Source organism: Nelumbo nucifera, chromosome 1 (assembly GCF_055504915.1).
Source record: "Nelumbo nucifera cultivar China Antique chromosome 1, China Antique-T2T, whole genome shotgun sequence".
Lineage (NCBI taxonomy): Eukaryota > Viridiplantae > Streptophyta > Magnoliopsida > Proteales > Nelumbonaceae > Nelumbo > Nelumbo nucifera.
In genome coordinates this window covers 204,990,056-205,009,870 of record NC_142649.1, presented here as the reverse complement: position 1 = coordinate 205,009,870, position 19,815 = coordinate 204,990,056, and the positions used below count along the sequence as shown (strand labels likewise).

General features: G+C 37.3%; 1 protein-coding gene across 4 annotated transcripts in view; it reads left to right on the top strand.

Moving 5' to 3' along the window:
• The first annotated feature begins 543 nt into the window (after positions 1-543).
• Positions 544-19,815, top strand: part of LOC104609862 (MraZ) — a 127,170-nt gene continuing 107,898 nt past the window's right edge. For 2 of the 4 annotated variants that reach the window (XM_088895918.1, XM_088895917.1), the window contains exons 1-4: positions 544-756; positions 4,163-5,333; positions 8,387-8,499; positions 11,600-11,808. In XM_088895918.1, the coding sequence (XP_088752044.1) occupies positions 4,486-5,333; positions 8,387-8,499; positions 11,600-11,808 (1,170 nt within the window). In that variant the 5' untranslated portion in view covers positions 544-756; positions 4,163-4,485. The remainder of the gene's footprint in view (positions 757-4,162; positions 5,334-8,386; positions 8,500-11,599; positions 11,809-19,815) is intronic. The other 2 variants (XM_010276265.3, XM_010276264.3) reach the window with 2 other exon arrangements.

The following is a 19,815-nucleotide window of genomic DNA, read 5'->3' as shown; positions in this document are numbered from 1 at the left end:
ATTCATTTTCTCACTTATATTCGTGGCTCCCACAGTTTTAAAAACAGCTATCAAGTTCTAAAGATAATCTTGCACCGCATATTTCATACGTGGCGGGTCTAGTTTTATGATGAGTGATGAGACCCAGTTTCGTGATGAGATGTTCGAAGGTATTTGGTGAGACCGGATCTGCTCCTCGCATCTGGCGTCTCACAGGCGCTTTACACACACACGGTGGATGTGCCTGTGAGGCGCCAATTTATCAGGAGCAGATGCCGCTTGATTGGCAGAGATCGCAAGTCCCAACTCATCAAGTTAAGTTAATGCGATATTGAACTAGCTTAGGTTGGAAAGAGACTGACAGAATTCCAGATCGTTATTTACCGTTTTTACCGGTTGGTAACGGTGGCGCCGGATTTAATGAGTAGGGTTGAAGCTAATGAATTCCATTATTTAATGGAACCGAAAACGGAATAAGCGTGGCAGTACCGAAATATTCGGGTATTAGGAGGGGACTTCCGGTAAAGCACTGGGGTATAAAGGAGTGGGAAATTTCAAGAGGAGTCCAGCGAAGCATACGTTGTTGGACTTGTCGAGACTGTGTTGCCCAAAAGGAGAAAGCGGAGCAAGAAAAACTATTAGACATTTAGACCGTCTAAAGGTGGAAGAAAGAAACTGAAAGAAAGATTAGGAAGAGATACACAGAGAGTGAGTGGGAGCTCAGTGGATTCAGAAGAACTATCTATACGCTTCATCGTTCGGTCTCGAGATTTTGTTGTACGCTTTCTGCTCTGTTTAATCTACCAAAATTTCCTTATTTGTTCAATTACAAGCAATTTCTTAGAGTTTTGTACGATCTATTGGTGTAATTGAACTATTTTGATCTTCGACTCTCAATGGAAGTTTTTACTTTGAAACCTGTGATTAAGCGATGCTTTCAAGGATCAAATTTTATTGCCTTCTTTTCTTTTCTTTTTTTTTTTGTGAAAATGTGAACTCCGACAATGAGAATGATAGATCTCGTGACTGTTGAGTAGGTAATTGTCATTTGTCAAAGTCACCGATATTCTTGAGATTATTTTTGTTTCTTTTTTTACCGATATTACGAGTGTTTCGAATTTAAAGTTAAGCAGAACATTCATGAGTAATTCTTTTCCTATGAATTAGGTAGGAATTTTAAATGTCTGATCTGCAATGCATGGGCAGCTGGACTTCTAGTACGAATCTCATGGTTAATACTACTCTATGTGCATTGCGGATTGGCTTTTGTATCTTTTGCTCTCCTTCTCAAATACGCTTATTTCTAGTGCTCTACAGTTCTTGACAAATTTCAATTGCAAAGGCAATAACTGATAACACACAAACAAACAACATGTTCTGAGATTGCAGTGGACAAGATAAGGTTCAATGTCTACATTATCTCAGGCCATGAGATTTGAGCTATAGTGAAACCCATTACTCATCCCTTGTAATGATGGTCATTTTACCTCAGGATGCATTTATGTATAACTCGCCAGGTGTGATAAATCTCATTTAGTCTCAAGGAGGCAGAATAGGCAAAGATCTGCAATGTTTATCCTGTATTTGTGGTATTGGTGCTTAGTATACTTACATAGGTTGCTCTTAATGTTTTAAAAGCGCAAGGTGCTACTGCACAAGAAAAGCACAAGGTGAGACGCTTTTTTGGAACAGAGTACTGATTTTTGAAAAAACTCCAAGAAAATATAAAATCAGTAATACGTAAAAAATGCAAACCTGAATTTTAAAAGAAATTAAATGTTTTTGAAAAAGCCTATTGACTTTAAATTAAAATAAATAAGCATGACATATAAAACATATTTAAAGTGAAAGCAGATATATATGGACCGCACCAAAGTGTTTCAAGTACTCAACAATTCAAGCATGTGAAACTTTCAATTTGGTTATTTATTTCCTAGTTGCATTACTTCAAGCAACTAGTGTGATGCTAAACATCTTGCATTCCTGATCCTAGGATGTTGGCTCACCGCTTCTATTATAAAGGCCCCTTTCTCAAGCAATTTTATGCAGGGGCTTGGGGGCAGCATCCCTGACCTAAATTTTTGTCCTGTATATATAGAAGGGTTGATTTTGTGAATTTAGTTGCAGTTCTATTATAGGATTAGGGAATCAGATATTAGTTATATTATTGCTGCTTTTTTGTAGAAATTTTGCTATTGAGATCCTGTTAGCAAGAACTAAGGCTCTAGGTCTTTGAAAGGTCTTTATTTTTGTTTATTTTAAAATTTAATAGACCACTGTTAGTGTATAAACAACAATAAAAAGTTATCTAGAAGTTGATAACTCATTGCAAAGTTATAAAACATAAAGGAATCTAAAAACTAACAAAGAAGGCATATTTAACAAGGCATATGCACTTGGGTTGGGGCGTAAGATGCACCAAGCATGTGCCTTTTGAAAGGGGCTGCACCTAGGTTCAAGTGAGGCACATATCTTAAAATATGCCTCACCTGTGTGCCTAGGGGGGCAGGTGTGCCTTTTAAAATACTGGTCCAACTTATATACAATAATCACAAGATGACTTTCTGCTGAAGTTGGGTCCATGGGTGAGTTCTAAAATAATCATTTGATTGACTAGATAGATGGAATTATTGTCCAAATTCTTTTTTGGTATAATTAAGATATTTTTTTGAAATCTTAAGGTAAAAAAAAAAGACTAAATCACCCTGAATATATAATTTAGAGGTTCACTAACTATACAAGTGGTGTTGTCTCATTATTTTCCATGAATTATTGCTGAAAGGGGCTGAAACTTGCATGGGTTATTCAATAATTTTTTTGGGTTCCTCTAAGAGGATTAGTCCTTGAAGTGTCAAAGCAGATTGTTAACCTTTGAACTTCCAAGTTGGAAATGTTTCAGAACTAATGGAAATGAAACATGGGAAAGGAGAATATACAAAATATAGTACACAATCTAACATCTTTTTATGCATGCATGTTATAGACTAAATGTCTAAGCATACCCACCATAAACAAAATGGAAGAACTGGAACAGAATAGGATGCATGGCTCTATGATATCCATGAAATTTTGGTCTTCCATGCTACACGAATTCCAAGATATGAGAAGCAATGGACTTTCAATTTAGTTTGTAAGAGATATTGAACATCTGATCACTGTAGACAGATTGCTTGTTGAGAATAGCTGATTTTAGCTTATGAATTTTCCCTCCTATCTAACAGTGAAATTCTTTTGCTATTATTTAAAAAGGGTCATTTGATTTTAGAGTATAAGCCTTAATTATTTAATTTTTATATTTGTCTTTTTTTCATTAGTGTGGTACTCATTAGTCCATAAAAAGTTTCTTGTATATGAGATTTGTAGTTTCAAAGTTTCATTAAAAAATTGGATTTATCTGTTTTTTCCCGTCCAAGTGGTAAGGCCAAGCCTATTGGCCCAATTGTTTCCTACTTTTTTTCGTCTAAATTTCTATGTTTATTTTTTCTTTTTGTACTTGAATGGGCTATGTTCATGTTATGGGTTTGAAAATAGTTTGTACTTGATACTATCTTTAGAGTATAAGCCTTAATTATTTAATTTTTATATTTGTCTTTTTTTCATTAGTGTGGTACTCATTAGTCTATAAAAAGTTTCTTGTATATGAGATTTGTAGTTTCAAAGTTTCATTAAAAAAATGGATTTATCTGTTTTTTCCTGTCCAAGTGGTAAGGCCAAGCCTATTGGCCCAATTGTTTCCTACTTTTTTTCGTCTAAATTTCTATGTTTTTTTTTTTTTTTTTCTTTTTGTACTTGAATGGGCTATGTTCATGTTATGGGTTTGAAAATAGTTTGTACTTGATACTATCTTTAGAGTTAAGCCTTAATTATTTAATTTTTATATTTGTCTTTTTTTCATTAGTGTGGTACTCATTAGTCTATAAAAGGTTTCTTGTATATGAGATTTGTAGTTTCAAAGTTTCATTAAAAAATTGGATTTATCTGTTTTTTCCTGTCCAAGTGGTAAGGCCAAGCTTATTGGTCCAATTGTTTCCTGCTTTTTTTCGTCTAAATTTCTATGTTTATTTTTTCTTTTTGTACTTGAATGGGCTATGTTCATGTTATGGGTTTGAAAATAGTTTGTACTTGATACCATCTTTAGTTTTGACATTGTTATCATCTGATTAGTGTTTGTTCCATTTTGTAGGCTGTGGTCAGTACTTGCATCCTTGGTTATGCTATTGTTGCAACTGCAAATTTTAATTTTTTTCACTGGATGTCTTAATTGAAGGATACATGCTGCTACAAATGGTACAAGGGGATTGTAGCCTTAACAACTTCACTGTCATTCTCAGATCTGTCGGGGCCTTCTGTGGAGATTGGTTTAAAATTACTCCCCTGCATCAATGTAGATGTTAAGTAGTGCAACTGTTCTGAGTCTGAATGGAGACCAATGTTTATATGTTGTTTTGTATGCGTGCAAGTGAAATAGTTAGACTTCTGGTACTTTTGGTGTTCTTCTGAACGGTAATGCATCCAGTGCTGAACCATGGGTACTTCTGTTTCTACATTCTGTCAGGTCTTCTTCTCATCTCCATGCTTTTCCTCAGTTCAGGGCATTATATGAGTGAAGGAATTGAAGTAGAAACATTGTTGCATGATTATTTTGAATCATTTCTAAGCAATGAATATGAGAGAAGATCCTTTCACTATATGAAGCTGTCAACATCTCTTTCTCCATTGAATAATTCAGTGTCTTGTGAGGATTTGAAAGGCGTTGGATCGTTGAACACGACCTGCCTGCTAAGTTCAAATCTGTATCTTGACAATGATCTTCATGTAATTGGAACGGGAAACCTAGAGATCCTCCCTCATGTTTCTATTATCTGTCCTATTGAAGGCTGTTTGATTAGTTTCAACATATCTGGAAATGTTAAAGTGGGCCAATATGCTGCTCTTATTGCCGGCTCTGTAATTGTTTATGCCACAAATCTGACTCTGGATTACCATTCAACTATTAACACAACGTCCTTGGGAGGGTCACCACCTTCTCAAACTAGTGGTACACCAATTGGCTATGATGGAGCTGGTGGAGGGCATGGAGGTCGAGGTGCTTCCTGTCTGAAAAATAACAGGACAAATCTTTGGGGTGGGGATGTTTATGCTTGGTCTACTTTGTCTCATCCATGGAGTTATGGAAGTAAGGGGGGCAGCACATCTGCTGAAAAAAAATTTGGAGGGAATGGGGGAGGCCGAGTCATGCTTAAAGTGAAGGATGTATTATATGTGAATGGATCTGTTACAGCTGATGGAGGTGAAGGGGGGCTTAAAGGGGGAGGTGGGTCAGGTGGAAGTATCATTATACAGGCTCTGAAGTTGTAAGTGTACTGCCATTTTTTCTAAGATCCTTGTCATGCTTGTACTTCTTGGTATCTACCTATCTATTTATTTACACTCAAAGTCTTTCTTTTTTTTGTCTTTTTATATGTATGGTATTTTTTTATTGGAAACGATTACTTTCATTAAGGAAATTAAAGAAATACAACTGTCAACCACCCAGAACTAGGTGTTGACCCCATGATAAACAAATAACAACACAGCCCAGAACAAATTCTCCCTAAAAACCCCTTGTTAGTTGGAACTACATCCACTGGCCATGGGTATATTTGTAATTTTATATGTATGGTATGAGCATAGGTATATTTGTAATTTTATATGTATGGTATGAGCATAGGTATATTTGTAATTTTTTGTGTTTATTTTCAGAACTACAGATATTAGGGAAAGTTGGAGTATGTGTGTGTTGAAGGTGGGATTCGATCTGAGGTTAGTTGGAACTATATCTGCTGACTTTACCAGATGAGACAGCTAGCACCTTCCCCTTTATATCCCTCCACATACACACAAAATAAAAGCTTGCCATCTGGAGGCTAAAGAACACTGGAACATGAAACATGTCAATAATGCAGATGCTAAATTATGGGCAAAACATTCTTGGTTTTATGTATGGGATTGCAGCATGCAAGTTGTTGCAAACTATAATATCTTAGACTTGACGATTATCCAAGGTTCAAAATATTGATATGCCCTGATATGGTGGAAGGGGTGTATCAATACTTTTAACCTTTTGCTTTTTATTTTTTATTTTTCTCAAAATTTCAAAAATGGTTTTTTTTTAATGTTATTCAACTATTAGAAAAAGCTTTCTTAAAATCTACTAAAATCAGCATATCGGTCATGAAAATATACGATATGATATGCCTGATTCGGCATATATTGTATCGAAAATTTGAACTTTGAGACTATCATACGTCATTTTATGAAGCTGCCAAGGATATGGAAGTAGATTTTACTTCTTTTTGGGGATGTAGAAATTCATAAAGTTGTTATAACATTACATGTAAAGACGAATAATCAGAATTTGTAAAACTCTTGATAGTAGTTGACATCTTGATGGAAATCAAACTACCAGCACTGGTAGGGAACTAGGGATAGGAAGAAAAGGAAATAGAAGAAAAATAAGATAAAAAACTTACAAGAAAATGATGGGACTTTGACTCATAGAGTTTGTCTTGATTTTTGCTTTATAACCTATCATAACTTCGTCAGTTGTGTGAGTTAAATCTCATCAAGTGGTGTTAGGTTCAGCAGGTAAGGAGAAGAAGAAGAAGAATGGCCTATTATTACTTCCAATTACAACAATTGCCCCTCTTTGCAAAGCTCACATAATAAAATATAAAAATATTAAAATAACAGCTTCCTAAAACTCTACAAACTCTTAAAACAAATTCTATAAACTACCACGGGACATCCCACACTAACTGTTTTTTTGGTACTAAATAAAAAAGAAAATTTTATTAATCAAATAAAAGATTACATCCAAAGCCAATGATGAGGAATCACCTCAAGACAAAAGAAACAAAAGAAAAAGTACAAGATTTTGATCTCCCAAGATCAAGATCTAAAACAGACCAAAATTACCAATTTAATGCCCTAATATACCCTTACAATGGTTTTATAAAGAACAAACAGAAAACTTGTCCTCTTTTTACCAGAATGACACAGGAATTAGAATCCGACATGTGTCCAGGAGTCTGACTCAGCAAGATGAAGAAACAATTACTCATGAATAATTGGTTATGTCTATTAGAAAAGTATGGACTATTAAAATAGTCCATATTTTATTTTGAATTTTAACATTATAAACCCTATAGAAAAAGGTATTAAAGATTATCTTTGTTACTCGATAACATTTAATAAGAAATATGATATTTATTATGTATGCTAACTGTTCATTTATGTTGAATAAGCAAGGAGAATAAAGAAACATGTCAAATAGGAGTTCCCTTCTGGAATTCATGGAGTGTCAGAGTTTGATGCATATATGGAACAAACATTTCATCCACTTGGGAGAGTGCATGCAACACTGTTTTTACCTAATTGAAGACTTAACTAAACGTCACTTATTCCTCAACCAAAACTGATGAAACTGGAACCAATAATACTATACCCTTGGGAAATTCAACCTGTGTGGCCCACTGATCAAACAGTCGACTTTAACCATTGACCAAAACCTGCAGTCTTCAAAAAAGCAGCTCCAAAGGTATGTCCAGAAAACGTACTTGTGCTCATTTGATTTGGCTGAAACTTGGTGAATATTTAGTAAATCAAGAGTTCTAACCTGTGAAAAAATCCACCAAAACCTTACTGCTTGGGACTATTAGGCTGGACTGTAGGAAAGACTCCTGTGCAACTTCAGCCACTCTTCTCAACCTTTTCCCCTGGGATTTAATTGAGACAGGACTAAACCCACCTGCAACATATACCTTTGTCTTTAGGGAGTTTTTTTACCAATATTTTCATGACTTCTTTTAAGATTCAGATTTTTTGTTTTTGGTTCTAAAAATGTTTCTGTATGCATATTTACTTTCGATAGATGTCTAGATTACTAATGGCTTGAATTAGAACATTATTTTTCATATTTTGTGGTGGTGGTCAATTAATTTCCAATCTATCATTTCTTGAAAAATAATGTTAGAAATTCAACTTGTTGAACTGAAAAGCTATTATTCATACACACAACATTTAAGTAACAAGTGTGACTACCATAGGACTATAACAGGAATGTCATAAAATTTGATTTCCCATTACCTGATTCATGCAACTATGGAGTGATGAGAAGTTTTGTAATCTGACATTAAGAGGAGAGAAACTTAGCTGCTTGTTTATGGATATCTTTTTCTTTTTAACTTTAAATGTCCATGTTGTTCCTCTCATCTTTCATTATCCAACCTTTAGTATTGTGTTCTAGTTTGCCATTTCCTTTATATTACTAATAATGTAAGAACACTTTGATTTTCCAAAGAACTTCTGATTCACTTGGTTCACTATTTGCCTTGCTTTAATTTGTGCATTGTGTTAAATTGGTCAGGAAAGGAACTGGTACTATTAGTGCAGCAGGTGGTAGAGGATGGGGTGGAGGTGGAGGTGGAAGAATATCTCTGGACTGCTACAGCATACAAGATGTAAAGATCACTGTGCATGGTTTGTATTGACTACAGAAATGCCATTTACATACACACGTATATTTCTGGTTACCTATCATAAAAGGGTAAATTACAGGCAGCCACCCTGTACTTAGGGTCTAGTTACACTTAGCCCCCAAGCTTTGTTTTGTGACAAAGACCTATCTATTCTTCTGGATTCCAGCACTTTGCCCCCATTCCATCAGTTAACTTCACAGAAGATTCCCATGTGGCTGAAATGTGCTTGTTTAAATATTTATAAAACCCCAAACTACCTGTGTTATTTTATGAGACTATTTTGCCTTGTTATCTAAGTTTTTTTTTTTAATAAAATCCTATCTCTTACTTGTTTCTCCCATCTTTCTCTCAGCAGAATTCACCTTGAGAATGATTAGCTCTGTTTCTTCTTTGATGAGGGTTTGGAAGCACAGCAACCCAGTCCAAAAGTGATACTGTGCTTTAGCATGCCCATTTTTGTCATTTTGATAGCTTTTACTCTTAGCCCATTGAATCTCGATTTGGAAATTTAGTAGCTTTACCTTCACTGTGAACCCCATTAATGGAGTAAGGGGAAATTTGGGGGGAGGAGGGTCTTTGTTGCAAAACAAAGTTCAGGGGGCTAAGTGTCACCACCCCCTAAGTGCAGAGTGGCAGTTGTAATTTCCCCCCAAAAAAGGAAAAATAGTTGGTGGTATAAAGAGCATTTTCTTTGCAAAAGGCTTCTATTTCTGCCATTCTTATCTAAGTAGTTCTTTACAGAACCTTGTGGTTTCCCCGAAAAGTTACATATTAGAACTTGATAACTGATCTATTGATTTACTTAATTAGATCTATTTGTATCTTTATCTCTGATAGTCTGATTTTGTAAATTTGTGGTTTTTTGGGTATTTGTTTTGTACTTCTTTGCTTTGAACTTGTTGGGTTGGATCTCCTCTGTTTGAGAACTTTTGTATTGTATTATGTCCTTATTTTCATTCTTATTATAAAATTTTCAATTATCAATTAAAAACAATAACACATTCTGTTGTAAAATTGTTATCCCTTGACTGATAAAAACATAAAAAGTATATTAAGACAGAGGTTTTTATCCTTCTCTATTTGGCTTGTTCTTGATCTTTCTTTAGGAGATAACAGACATCTAGCTGCGGCTAAGCTTTCTGTCTTTTGGGGTTAGAGGTAAAACTTTTAGGGAGTTTCTCCTTTATTCCCTTTGGTGGATTCTATTTGGATGAAGAAGGAATTTCCATTTTTTATCCATAACATATGATCAAAACTCAAATGTAGTACAGTTATTTTCTTTCACTGGGTTCCTAGAGTTTGATGCCTTAGCAGAACAACTGGCTAGAGGAGGGGTTTGTTGGGGATAATTGTATTGGGGTTTAAACCCCTAGGTAAAATCTGGGTTTTTGGGACTGGTTGTGTGCACTTATAAGGGAAAGTAGCATGAGGTCTAGCTCTTAGTTTCTTCTTTTATTTTCTACATTTGGGATGATTAAAAGTCTTTCTTTTGTTTCTGTGTTTTCTTCATCTTATATTTTCTTACAAGATTCTGACAGTCCACTTGATGTATGGAACTGTTTGAGATTAGATGCAAACCAGAAAATAAACAAACAAGAGAGGAAGAGAAGAGAGAGCTGGCGGCAATGAGTGTTAGAGAGTAAGAGGTTCGAACATAACCTCCCTCTAACACTCTAAACATCTTATTAAGAAGTTAATCTTTGACAAATTACAGAGAGGCCCTTGAGTGGGCAGGAAAATACAAAAAACAGAACATTACAGAGTATGGGCCCAGAATAAGGCCCATAACAGAGAGAAACATAACATAACATAACATGAAATGACAGTCTATGGGCCATTCGGCCCATCTCCTCTACAGGACATATAAATGAATAGTTGATTTAATTCAAGTAGTTGGGCAGTGTTTTAAAATTTTAAGGCATGCACCTTGCTTCAACCCAGGTGCAGCCCTTTTCAAAAGGTGTGTGCCTGGTGTGCTTGGTGCTTCTTGCACCTTGGCTAGGTTCACTCTTTTTATGAGTTTGCTTGTTTGGTTATTTTATACATTCTTCTATGTTTTACACCTTTGTAATGGTCTATTAACTTCTAAATTGCCTTTTATGTGTTTCATACCTCCCTTGCAATGGCTGATTTGGCCTTGCCACAAGGGGCCTTAAAGAGATCAGTGTGAAGGCCCCAAACTCCTAGGATTAGGAATGGCCGAATGAAAGACATCTAACATTATACTAGCTACTTGAATTAATGCAACTAGAAGATTGACAAACAAGTTAATGGTTTCACACGCTTGAATTGTTGAGTGCTTGAGGTACTTTATTATGGTCAGCATTTGTTTGCTTTCACTTTCACTTGAGATTGTTTTATATGTTATGCTTACATATTTTGGTTTGAGTTAATAAACTTTTTGAAACATTTAATTTCTTTTAAAATTCAAGTTTCCTTTGTTATGGTCAGCATTTGTTAATAACATTATTCTGCTTTCTTTCATCCAAGTGTGTGCCTTGCCTTGCACCTTGTATGCTAGTTCTAGAAGGCCCTCGTGATTTTCTTGAGCCTCTTGCTTTTAAAGCACTGGTGTTGGGGTTTAATATTTTTTTATTTGTTTGTAGTATATATATTATATATATTGTATACATACATACATACACACACACACACACTCATCAAAAAATTCTGTTGTTTCTACCTATTTCCTAAAATTTTCATGTGTTTCCTAATTGTATTTCTTGTATTCCAGGCATTGATCCCATTGGCAAGTTCTAATGTTTTAATGGTTGAAGATTGGTAGTAGTACTATGCCAATGAGTTCCTAATTATGTCCGTGGGTTCATGCCAACACCATCTGACTTCTGTTTCATATGTTTTTATCTATCTTATATGAGACTAATATTTCCATGTGGTTTGCATCTGCAACTATTTTGCCTTTAACTGGATGTCTCTTTTGATTTGTGAGAAACATATTTAATTCATATGCATCTAATATCAGGTATACTTTTACTAGGCCATGCTATTTAGAATAAAGTTTTATCTCCAGATATTTTTCTTTTATAAATAAAAGTTTCTGTTGTTTTGATTTAGAGTGTGTATATTTTATGTTTACTCAGGTGGTGAGAGTATTGGCTGTCCTGGGAATGCTGGTGCAGCAGGCACTTCCTTTGATGCGACTTTATTGAGTTTAAGGGTTGGCAATGACAATGTCACAACACAAACAGAAACTCCTTTGCTGGATTTCCCTACAAGTCCACTATGGTCAAATGTTTATGTTGAGAATAATGCAAAAGTTTTGGTTCCTCTTCTTTGGACCAGAGTTCAGGTCATCAGTCTCTAGTCCCTTATGTTATTTCTTAATCTATCACATGATTTTATTAATGTGCTTGCTCTCTTATAAATTGTCTAGACAGTGGTGCACAATTAGATGTTGTCTCATGGGATGATGGATATGGCACTGCACAGAACAGAATGGTGAAACAGGATTCATGTAGCCGACCCCATATAGTTGGGACAAGGTTTAGATAATGATGATGACTTTTGATCAGTGACAATGAATTTCATTGATCACCAAAAGGCAAGACCTGCAACAGGCTGAGCTACAACCAGTCCGAAAAAAAAAAATAAAGCAGTTAATCCGTAACCTTAAGGGTTAAGGCTACTCCTGGAGCTTATTTTTATTATGTCATCATACTGATCATTTGTTTGGTGTTTCAGTATTGACCATAGAACTTAGTGAGTGCAGGATTGTTCATTTTTCTTTTACCCTTGGTATACCCCGTTTGCAGTTTCTGTTTTATTTTATTTTTTTAAAATTTTTATTTATTATTAAATCATATCTTAGTAGTTGAGTGTTTCCTAAACATATACCGAAGGAGGTAAGGCGGTGTATGTTTTTTGCTGATAAAATAGTAGTAATTGATGAAACTAGAGAAGAATCCAAAGCAAAATTGGATATATGGACAAATGCCTTATAAATAAGAGGTTTTAAAACAAGTGGGACTAAAACAGAATATATGCAATGTAAATTTAATAATAATAGGAGAAAAAATAAGGTACAATTAGGATTGGAGATCAAGAGATATTTCAATGTGATCTTTTTACATTACCTTGATTTGATAATTCTTAAGAAAGGAGAGATTGAAGTGGATGCCGCCCATAGAATTAGAGTGAGATGGGCGAAATGTAGGGGTGCTGGGTGCATCTGGAATTCTATTTGATTGGAGATGACATTGGAGAGTGGATCAATGGTAGTAATTGAACTTTGAACATGGGAGATATAGGTTCAAATCTTACTAACTGAATATCCTATGTCATAGGAGAATGCCACTTAGGCAAAAGGAAGATTTTATAAAATGGTAATAAGGCCAATAATGTTGTATGCAGTGTTTTAAAAGCGCAAGGTGCAAAAAAGGCGCAGGGGTCAATTTGTGCCTGAGGTGCAAGGTGCAAGGTGCAAGGCGAGGCGCGTGTCTTTTTGAAGCAAGGCGCAAAAATACAAAAAGATCGCTAAGAAATAAAAAAATGTCAGAAAATTCAAAAAAATGCCAAAAAATATTAAACATAACATTACTAAAAAATATAAAGTTAAAATTTAAAATAATGTTTTAAAAAATCTATTATATAAAATTAATATACATAAACATAAGATGTAAAGCTTATTCAAATGAGAATTTAAAAATAAAATCAAACATATAAAACATTTTCAAGCATGTAAAACCTCTAATCTCTTTTTTCACTCAATTGCAGTACTTCACATAGCTAATGTAATGTAAAACATATTACATTCCTGATTCTACGAGCTGCCTTTGTGCCATGCCCCTTGAGGCAATTAAAAAGCAATGTTGTTCATTCATTCATCCTAATAAAATGTCTTCTTAAAAAGCAATTAAAACTATAAAATCATTATTTTTTCCGTGAAAACTAAGAATTTAAGACCTAACAAGGACTTATTTGGGCTTGCCTCGAGGGGCGTGGCATGGGGGTCCGGGGGCGGAGCCCCTGGCCCAGCCGTTATGTTAAAAAAAATCAAAAAAGCGCCAAATTTTCAAAAGGTGCACGCCTGGGCTGAGGCACAAGGCGCATCAGGCGCACGCCTAGGCGCACCAGGCGTGTGCCTTTTGAAAGGGCTGCACCTAGGACTTAGGCGAGGCGCATTTCAGGTATGCGCCTCGCCTGTGCGCCTAGGCACGCCTTTAAATCACTGGTTGTATGAACTGAGTTTGGGCTAAGAAAAAATAACATGTCCAAAAAATGAGTGGGAAAACTAGAAAAGATAAGATCAGAAATGAACTTATTTGAAGGAACCTAGGAGTAGCTCTGATAGGTGATAAAATGAGGGAAAGTAGTCTAAGATAGTTGGGTCACATTAAGAGAAGATCATCTACAGTATCAGTGAGAAGAAGTGATTTATTACAAGTTGAAGGGTTTAGAAGAACTAGGGGCAGACCAAAAAGGACATGGGTTGAAGTAGCAAGTATTGAGTGATCTTGGGCTGTAGGGACATTGTGGGCCTTTAATTTATTTTATTTTTTGTTATTAGTTATTGGGCTGATTGTATATGGGTCCACTTGGGCCATTTTTGTTCTTTTTTATTGCTGTTATCTACTAGGGGCAGATTGTTCAGTGTACTTATTTTTATGATCAGTTCGATAATAAGGGAGTGGGGACTGCTAGACAGCCCACAATCGGATTTTCCCTCTCAACCTATTCTTTTCTTTTCTCCTCTTCCTCTCCTGTGCTCTGTACCTTTTTCTTCTTACATTTGTGCATCAATCTCTGATGATTTGAAGGATTATTACTGGTCTGAATCAAATCGGTAAGAAAGAATTTAAGGGCCCATAACTTAACAATGGATATGACAGTGGACAGAGCAGAATGGAGGTACAGGATTCATGTAGCTAACCCCTATATAGTTGGGACAAGACTTAGTTGAATGTTTCCTGGCTTAAAGGCCTTATGTGTCTTTCTTGACAAATTTCAGCACACAAATTTTGTGGGAAGTAACATGAAAAAGGTGTTGAGTTAGTTTTCAGATCATGTTTTTGCTTTTCTCCATGGTATACCCCTTCCTATCTAACCAACCATTTGTTAGTAGTTGAGTATTGCTTGGGTCAAAGGCTTTATGTCTTCCCCTTTTCTGTCATAGTTCACTGCCCCAAACATTTCTGGAAGCAATATGAAAAAGGTGTAATTTTTCTTCCTCTTCCTTAGATATTTACAATCGTCCTGGTTCAAGGTTCTTCTATGTATTCTGTATAAATCAGAAATAAAGAAGAAAAAAGAAGGAAAAGAAGAGAGAGAGAAGAAGAATGTGGAATAGAGAAAAAGAGAAGAAAAACCAGTCCAATCACAGGTTGAGAGAACTAATTTTGAATTAGGGCTGGTGTTCCCCTCTAATGATAATCAATATATAAACACGAGTTACAAAAATACTAAATTACCCTCATAAGGAATTAAATGTTAAGGACCCAGATATCCTTACCCCTAACATTTGTTTCTCTCTGTTAGAGTTAGCCGAATAAGGGTAGATTAGTCAACTCACCTTGGTTAAGTTATGAGCTCATGTGGCAGTCTTATTAGAGGTTCTCTGTCCCATACTTAAGTAGGGGCAGTTTAGTCCTTGTACATTTAATTAGAAGCCTAATCACTATTAAGAGGTCGACTGATAGGGTTTAGCTATCAGGTTCGACAGTTCTTTCATCTTCTTCTTCTTCTTTTTCTTCTTCTCCTTCTCTTTCTTCTTCTTCTTACTGGTTCGGACTACTGTAGCAACAGTAGAAACATGGTATCAGAGCGTGACAACTTCAGTTCGTGACCTGTTTCAGTTCGTGACAACTTCAGTTCGTGCTTCAGTTCTCTCCTTTTTCTTCTCTGGGCTGTCAATGGAGAAAAGTGGTTCGTCCCAGGCCTGAAACATCACAACTCTTCTTTTTTCTGGTGCACAGAACCTCATTTCCTAAGAAAACAACTTCAGCAGTGAATGGTTGGCTGAAGCTCTCAAACGAAGGTTGGTTATCTCTCCTCTGTGTGCTGTTGGTATTTCTGGGTTGAAAATCTTCAAGAACTTGAGAGGACTGATCAGAACCTAGAGAACTAGGTTGGTTGTTGCCCTGGTTCTTGGAAAAATTCCAAGAACAGGCTGTTTTACAGTGACCAAATGGTGTAAGGGCTGCTACTGTAGGTGGCCGAATGGTGCAAGGTGTAATGCAATGGTACTAGTTGAGTTTTTGTTGGTCTTGTGGTGCCCTCTTAAAAGCGTTAAAGCAGGTCTGTATTGTGTGTGACAGCTATGGCTGTGTGGTGGTGCTTGTGATGCACAAACTCTGTTGAGTAGTTGTAAGAGAGCTTGCATGTGGTTAGTAAGTGCTGAATTAATGTCGGTGTAGTCTGTGTTTTTTTTGTGAAATCAGTAGTGGTGTGGATAAGAACAAAGGTGTGTGTATCTATCATTGTGTTTAGGGACTGCTGTAGGTTCTGGAACATCAAACTCTTGACAGCAACACTTAGTTGGTGATTGGGAATTCAGATTAGAGGCAGCATTGAAAGAGTATCATGGCAGCAATGGGAGATGGCTGTAGTGATTAGAAACCTAGTGTGGTGGTTTCCTCTGACTATCTAGGTGTACAGATGACTTCAATTAAACTGAATGGTGAGAACTATGTTCCATGGGCCAAGTCGGTGGAAGTTTTTCTCAAGGCAAAGAGAAAAGTGAAGCATGTGAAAGAAGATAAACCACCGGCTGACTCTCCAGGGTTTGATGATTGGGAACAGGAGGATGCTCAAATCATGACATGGCTATGGAACAGTATGGAACCCAAAATAAGTGCCAACTTCATGTTCTTAGATACAACTAAGGACATATGAGAACATGCCAAGAAGCTGTATTCTGGGCAAGATAATACTACAAGGGTATATTAGCTCTATCAGGAGTACTTTGGTCTGCAACAAGGAAATAAAACCCTAGAAGAGTACTATGCCAGTATGAAGAACCTCAGAAATGAGCTCAATGTCTATCATCCTCTCACTCCAGATGTTAAGGTTCAGCAACAACAGAGGGAACAACTAGATGTCACAAGGTTCTTAGTGGGGTTGAAATCAGAGTATGAACCAGTTAGGGCCCAAATATTGGGGGGCTCTACCCTTCCTACACTTGAGGAAGTGTTTGCTCGGCTTTGCAGGATTTCTTTGGGACAGACAGAGAATCCCACACAATCTGATAGATAAGCTTTTGTGACAGTCAGAGGAGGTGGACGTGGTACGAAAGGGGGAGGACATGCCTCCCGAGGAGGTCGTGACTTAGGGGGAGGCCGTGGCAAAGAAAAAGGCATCTCTACAAGGAATTGTACCCACTGTGGCAGGGAAGGACATTTCGTAAATTTCTGTTATGATCTTCATGGCCGCCCTCCCTCTAAATGGGCCAATCATGCTGTTGCTGGTGGGGTTGATGTCAGTGATAATCAACAGGCAGACCTAACTCCTTCCACATCTACATCTGTTTCCGGAAGGGAGATGGTGAGTGTACCGCGTGATGAGTATGAGCGGTTCCTTCAGTCCATTTCACAGCACACTACTGCTACTCTTGCCCACTCAGGTATAGCTTGCCTGTCATCTAAAACCTCTCCTTGGATTATTGACTCTGGAGCCTCTGATCACATGACCGAGACTCCAGGTGTGTTATCTTCTCTCTCTGAAACTTCCACATCTCAAACTGTTACCCTTGCCAATGGTTCCTCCTCTCCCATCTGTGGTGTTGGCATTGTTGACATGGCTTCTCTTTCTTTATCATCTGTTCTGTATGTCCCTAAGTTTCCATTCAATCTTATGTTAGTAAATTAACCAAGACTCTTAACTGTTCTGTTACTTTTTTCCCTTCCTCTTGTGTTTTTCAGGATCTCAGGACGGGGAAGAAGATTGGTGGGGGGCATGAAGCTGGTGGATTGTATTATCTTGACGGTAGTGGATCGTCAGTTGCACTTCAGACTTCACTCACTCCTCTACAGTGGCATTGTCGACTGGGACATCCTTCTCTCAAGGCACTCAAGATACTAGTTCCGTCTTTGAGTCATTTGTCAGTGTTACAGTGTGAGTTGTGTCAGTTTGGGAAACATCGTCGTGTTTCCTTCAGTCCTAGAGTTGAAAGTCGTATGTTGAGTCATTTTTCTTTGGTTCATTCAGATGTTTGGGGCCCGATCAAAATAGAGTTTTATAATGGTTACAAGTATTTTGTCACTTTTATTGATGATTGTTCAAGAATGACATGGATTTATTTAATGAAAGAAAGGAGTGAATTATTTTCCATTTTTCAAAAATTCCATGCTGAAATACGTACACAATTTGGTGTTCCAATCAAAGTTCTTCGCTTAGATAATGGTCGTGAATATTTTCTAACTTCCTTTCAACAGTATTTAGAACAACATGGCATCATTCATCAAACTTCTTGTGCATCCACTCCTCAACAAAATGGGGTGGCTGAACGGAAGAACCGTCATCTCCTTGAAACAGCTCGGTCTATTCTTCATCATATGAGTGTTCCTAAACGGTTTTGGAGTGATGTTGTACTTACTGCGTGTTTCTTCATTAATCGGATGCCTTCCTTTATTCTTCATGGTCGGTCTCCCTTCTCTATCTTGTTCCTCACCTTGTCTCCCTTTCCATTAACACCTCGTATCTTTGGCTGTGTGTGCTTTATTCACAATCTGAGTCCTGGATTAGACAAGTTGGATGCACGCTCCATTAAGTGTGTCTTTCTTGGCTACTCTCGGACTAAAAAAGGGTACAAGTGTTACAATCCCATTACTCGGAAGTGCTATGTCTGTCCTGATGTCACATTTTTTGAGTCTGCTCCCTTCTTCTCAGGAACTGAAGCATCTTCGTCTCCACCATTACTTCCTCTTCCTCTTCCGGTCAATGATCCCGTTCCGGGTGTTCCTGTTGGAGTTGACTCGTCACCTCATCCAGTGCAGATCCCTACTGAACGACCACCAATTCGGCAAGTGTATACACGTTGAACGACACCGGCCCCTCCTCCAGCTTCTACCTTGTCCGCAGATCCTGTCGTTGCTCCTGTTGCTGAACCCTCAGGACTTGACCTACCCATTGCCTTACGGAAAGGTAAACGTAGTTCTACTCTCCATCTCATTTCCAATTTTGTTTAAGTATCTTGCCTTTCCGCCTCACATCGCCAGTTTGTTTCACTATTGTCATCTATTTCCATACCTAACAATGTCCAAGAGGCTCTTAGTTCACCTGGGTGGAGGCAGGCAATGGAGGAGGAACTCTCTGCTCTTCAGCATACTCACACGTGGGAGCTCACTACTATTCCTCCTAGTAAGCATGTTGTGGGTTGTAAATGGGTGTATACTGTTAAATACTTGCCAGATGGTAGTGTGGAGCGTCTGAAAGCCAGACTTTTTGCTAAAGGGTATTCACAGTTGTATGGAGTGGACTATATGGAGACCTCTCCAGTGGCTAAGATTAGCTCTGTCCGTGTGTTAATTTCCCTGGCAGTTATGTATGATTGGCCCTTATTTCAACTTGACATAAAAAATGCCATCCTTCATGGTGACCTTATAGAGGAGGTATATATGGAGCAACCACCTGGGTTTGTTGCTCAGGGGGAGGCTGGTAAGGTGTGCAGACTGAAAAAGGCAATTTATGGGTTGAAACAATCGCCTTGTGCTTGGTTCGGGAAGTTTAGTGAAGTGGTGAAGAATTTTGGAATGAAACAATGCCAGGTTGATCACTCAGTGTTCAGCTATGACTCAGAAGCTAGAAAGATTTTATTAGTGGTCTATGTGGATGATATTGTCATAACTGGTAGTAACAAATTGGGGATCGACAAACTCAAGGTCTTTCTGCAAAATCATTTTCAAACAAAAGACTTTGGGACATTGAAGTATTTCTTGGGTATAGAAGTTGCTAGATCAAGACAAGGTGTAAACCTGTGCCAAAGAAAATATGTTCTCGATCTATTGGACGAAACAGGACTGTTAGGTGCAAAACCGGTTGAGATTCCTATGGAACCAAATGTTAAGTTGAGCAGTGATACAGGGGAAATATTTGATGATCCTGGAAGGCATAGACGACTAGTGGGGAAGCTGAATTATTTGACTATCACGAGACCAGACATCTCCTTTGCAGTCAGTGTGGTGAGCCAATTTTTGCAGAACCCTCGTATATCTCATTGGGATGCAGTTCTTAGAATTGTAAGATATTTGAAGGGAGCTCCGGGCCTTGGGCTATTGTATAAACCAGGAGGAAAACTTGAAGTAGTTGGGTACACGGATGCAGATTGGGCGGGCTCTGTGTCTGATAGAAGATCTACTACAGG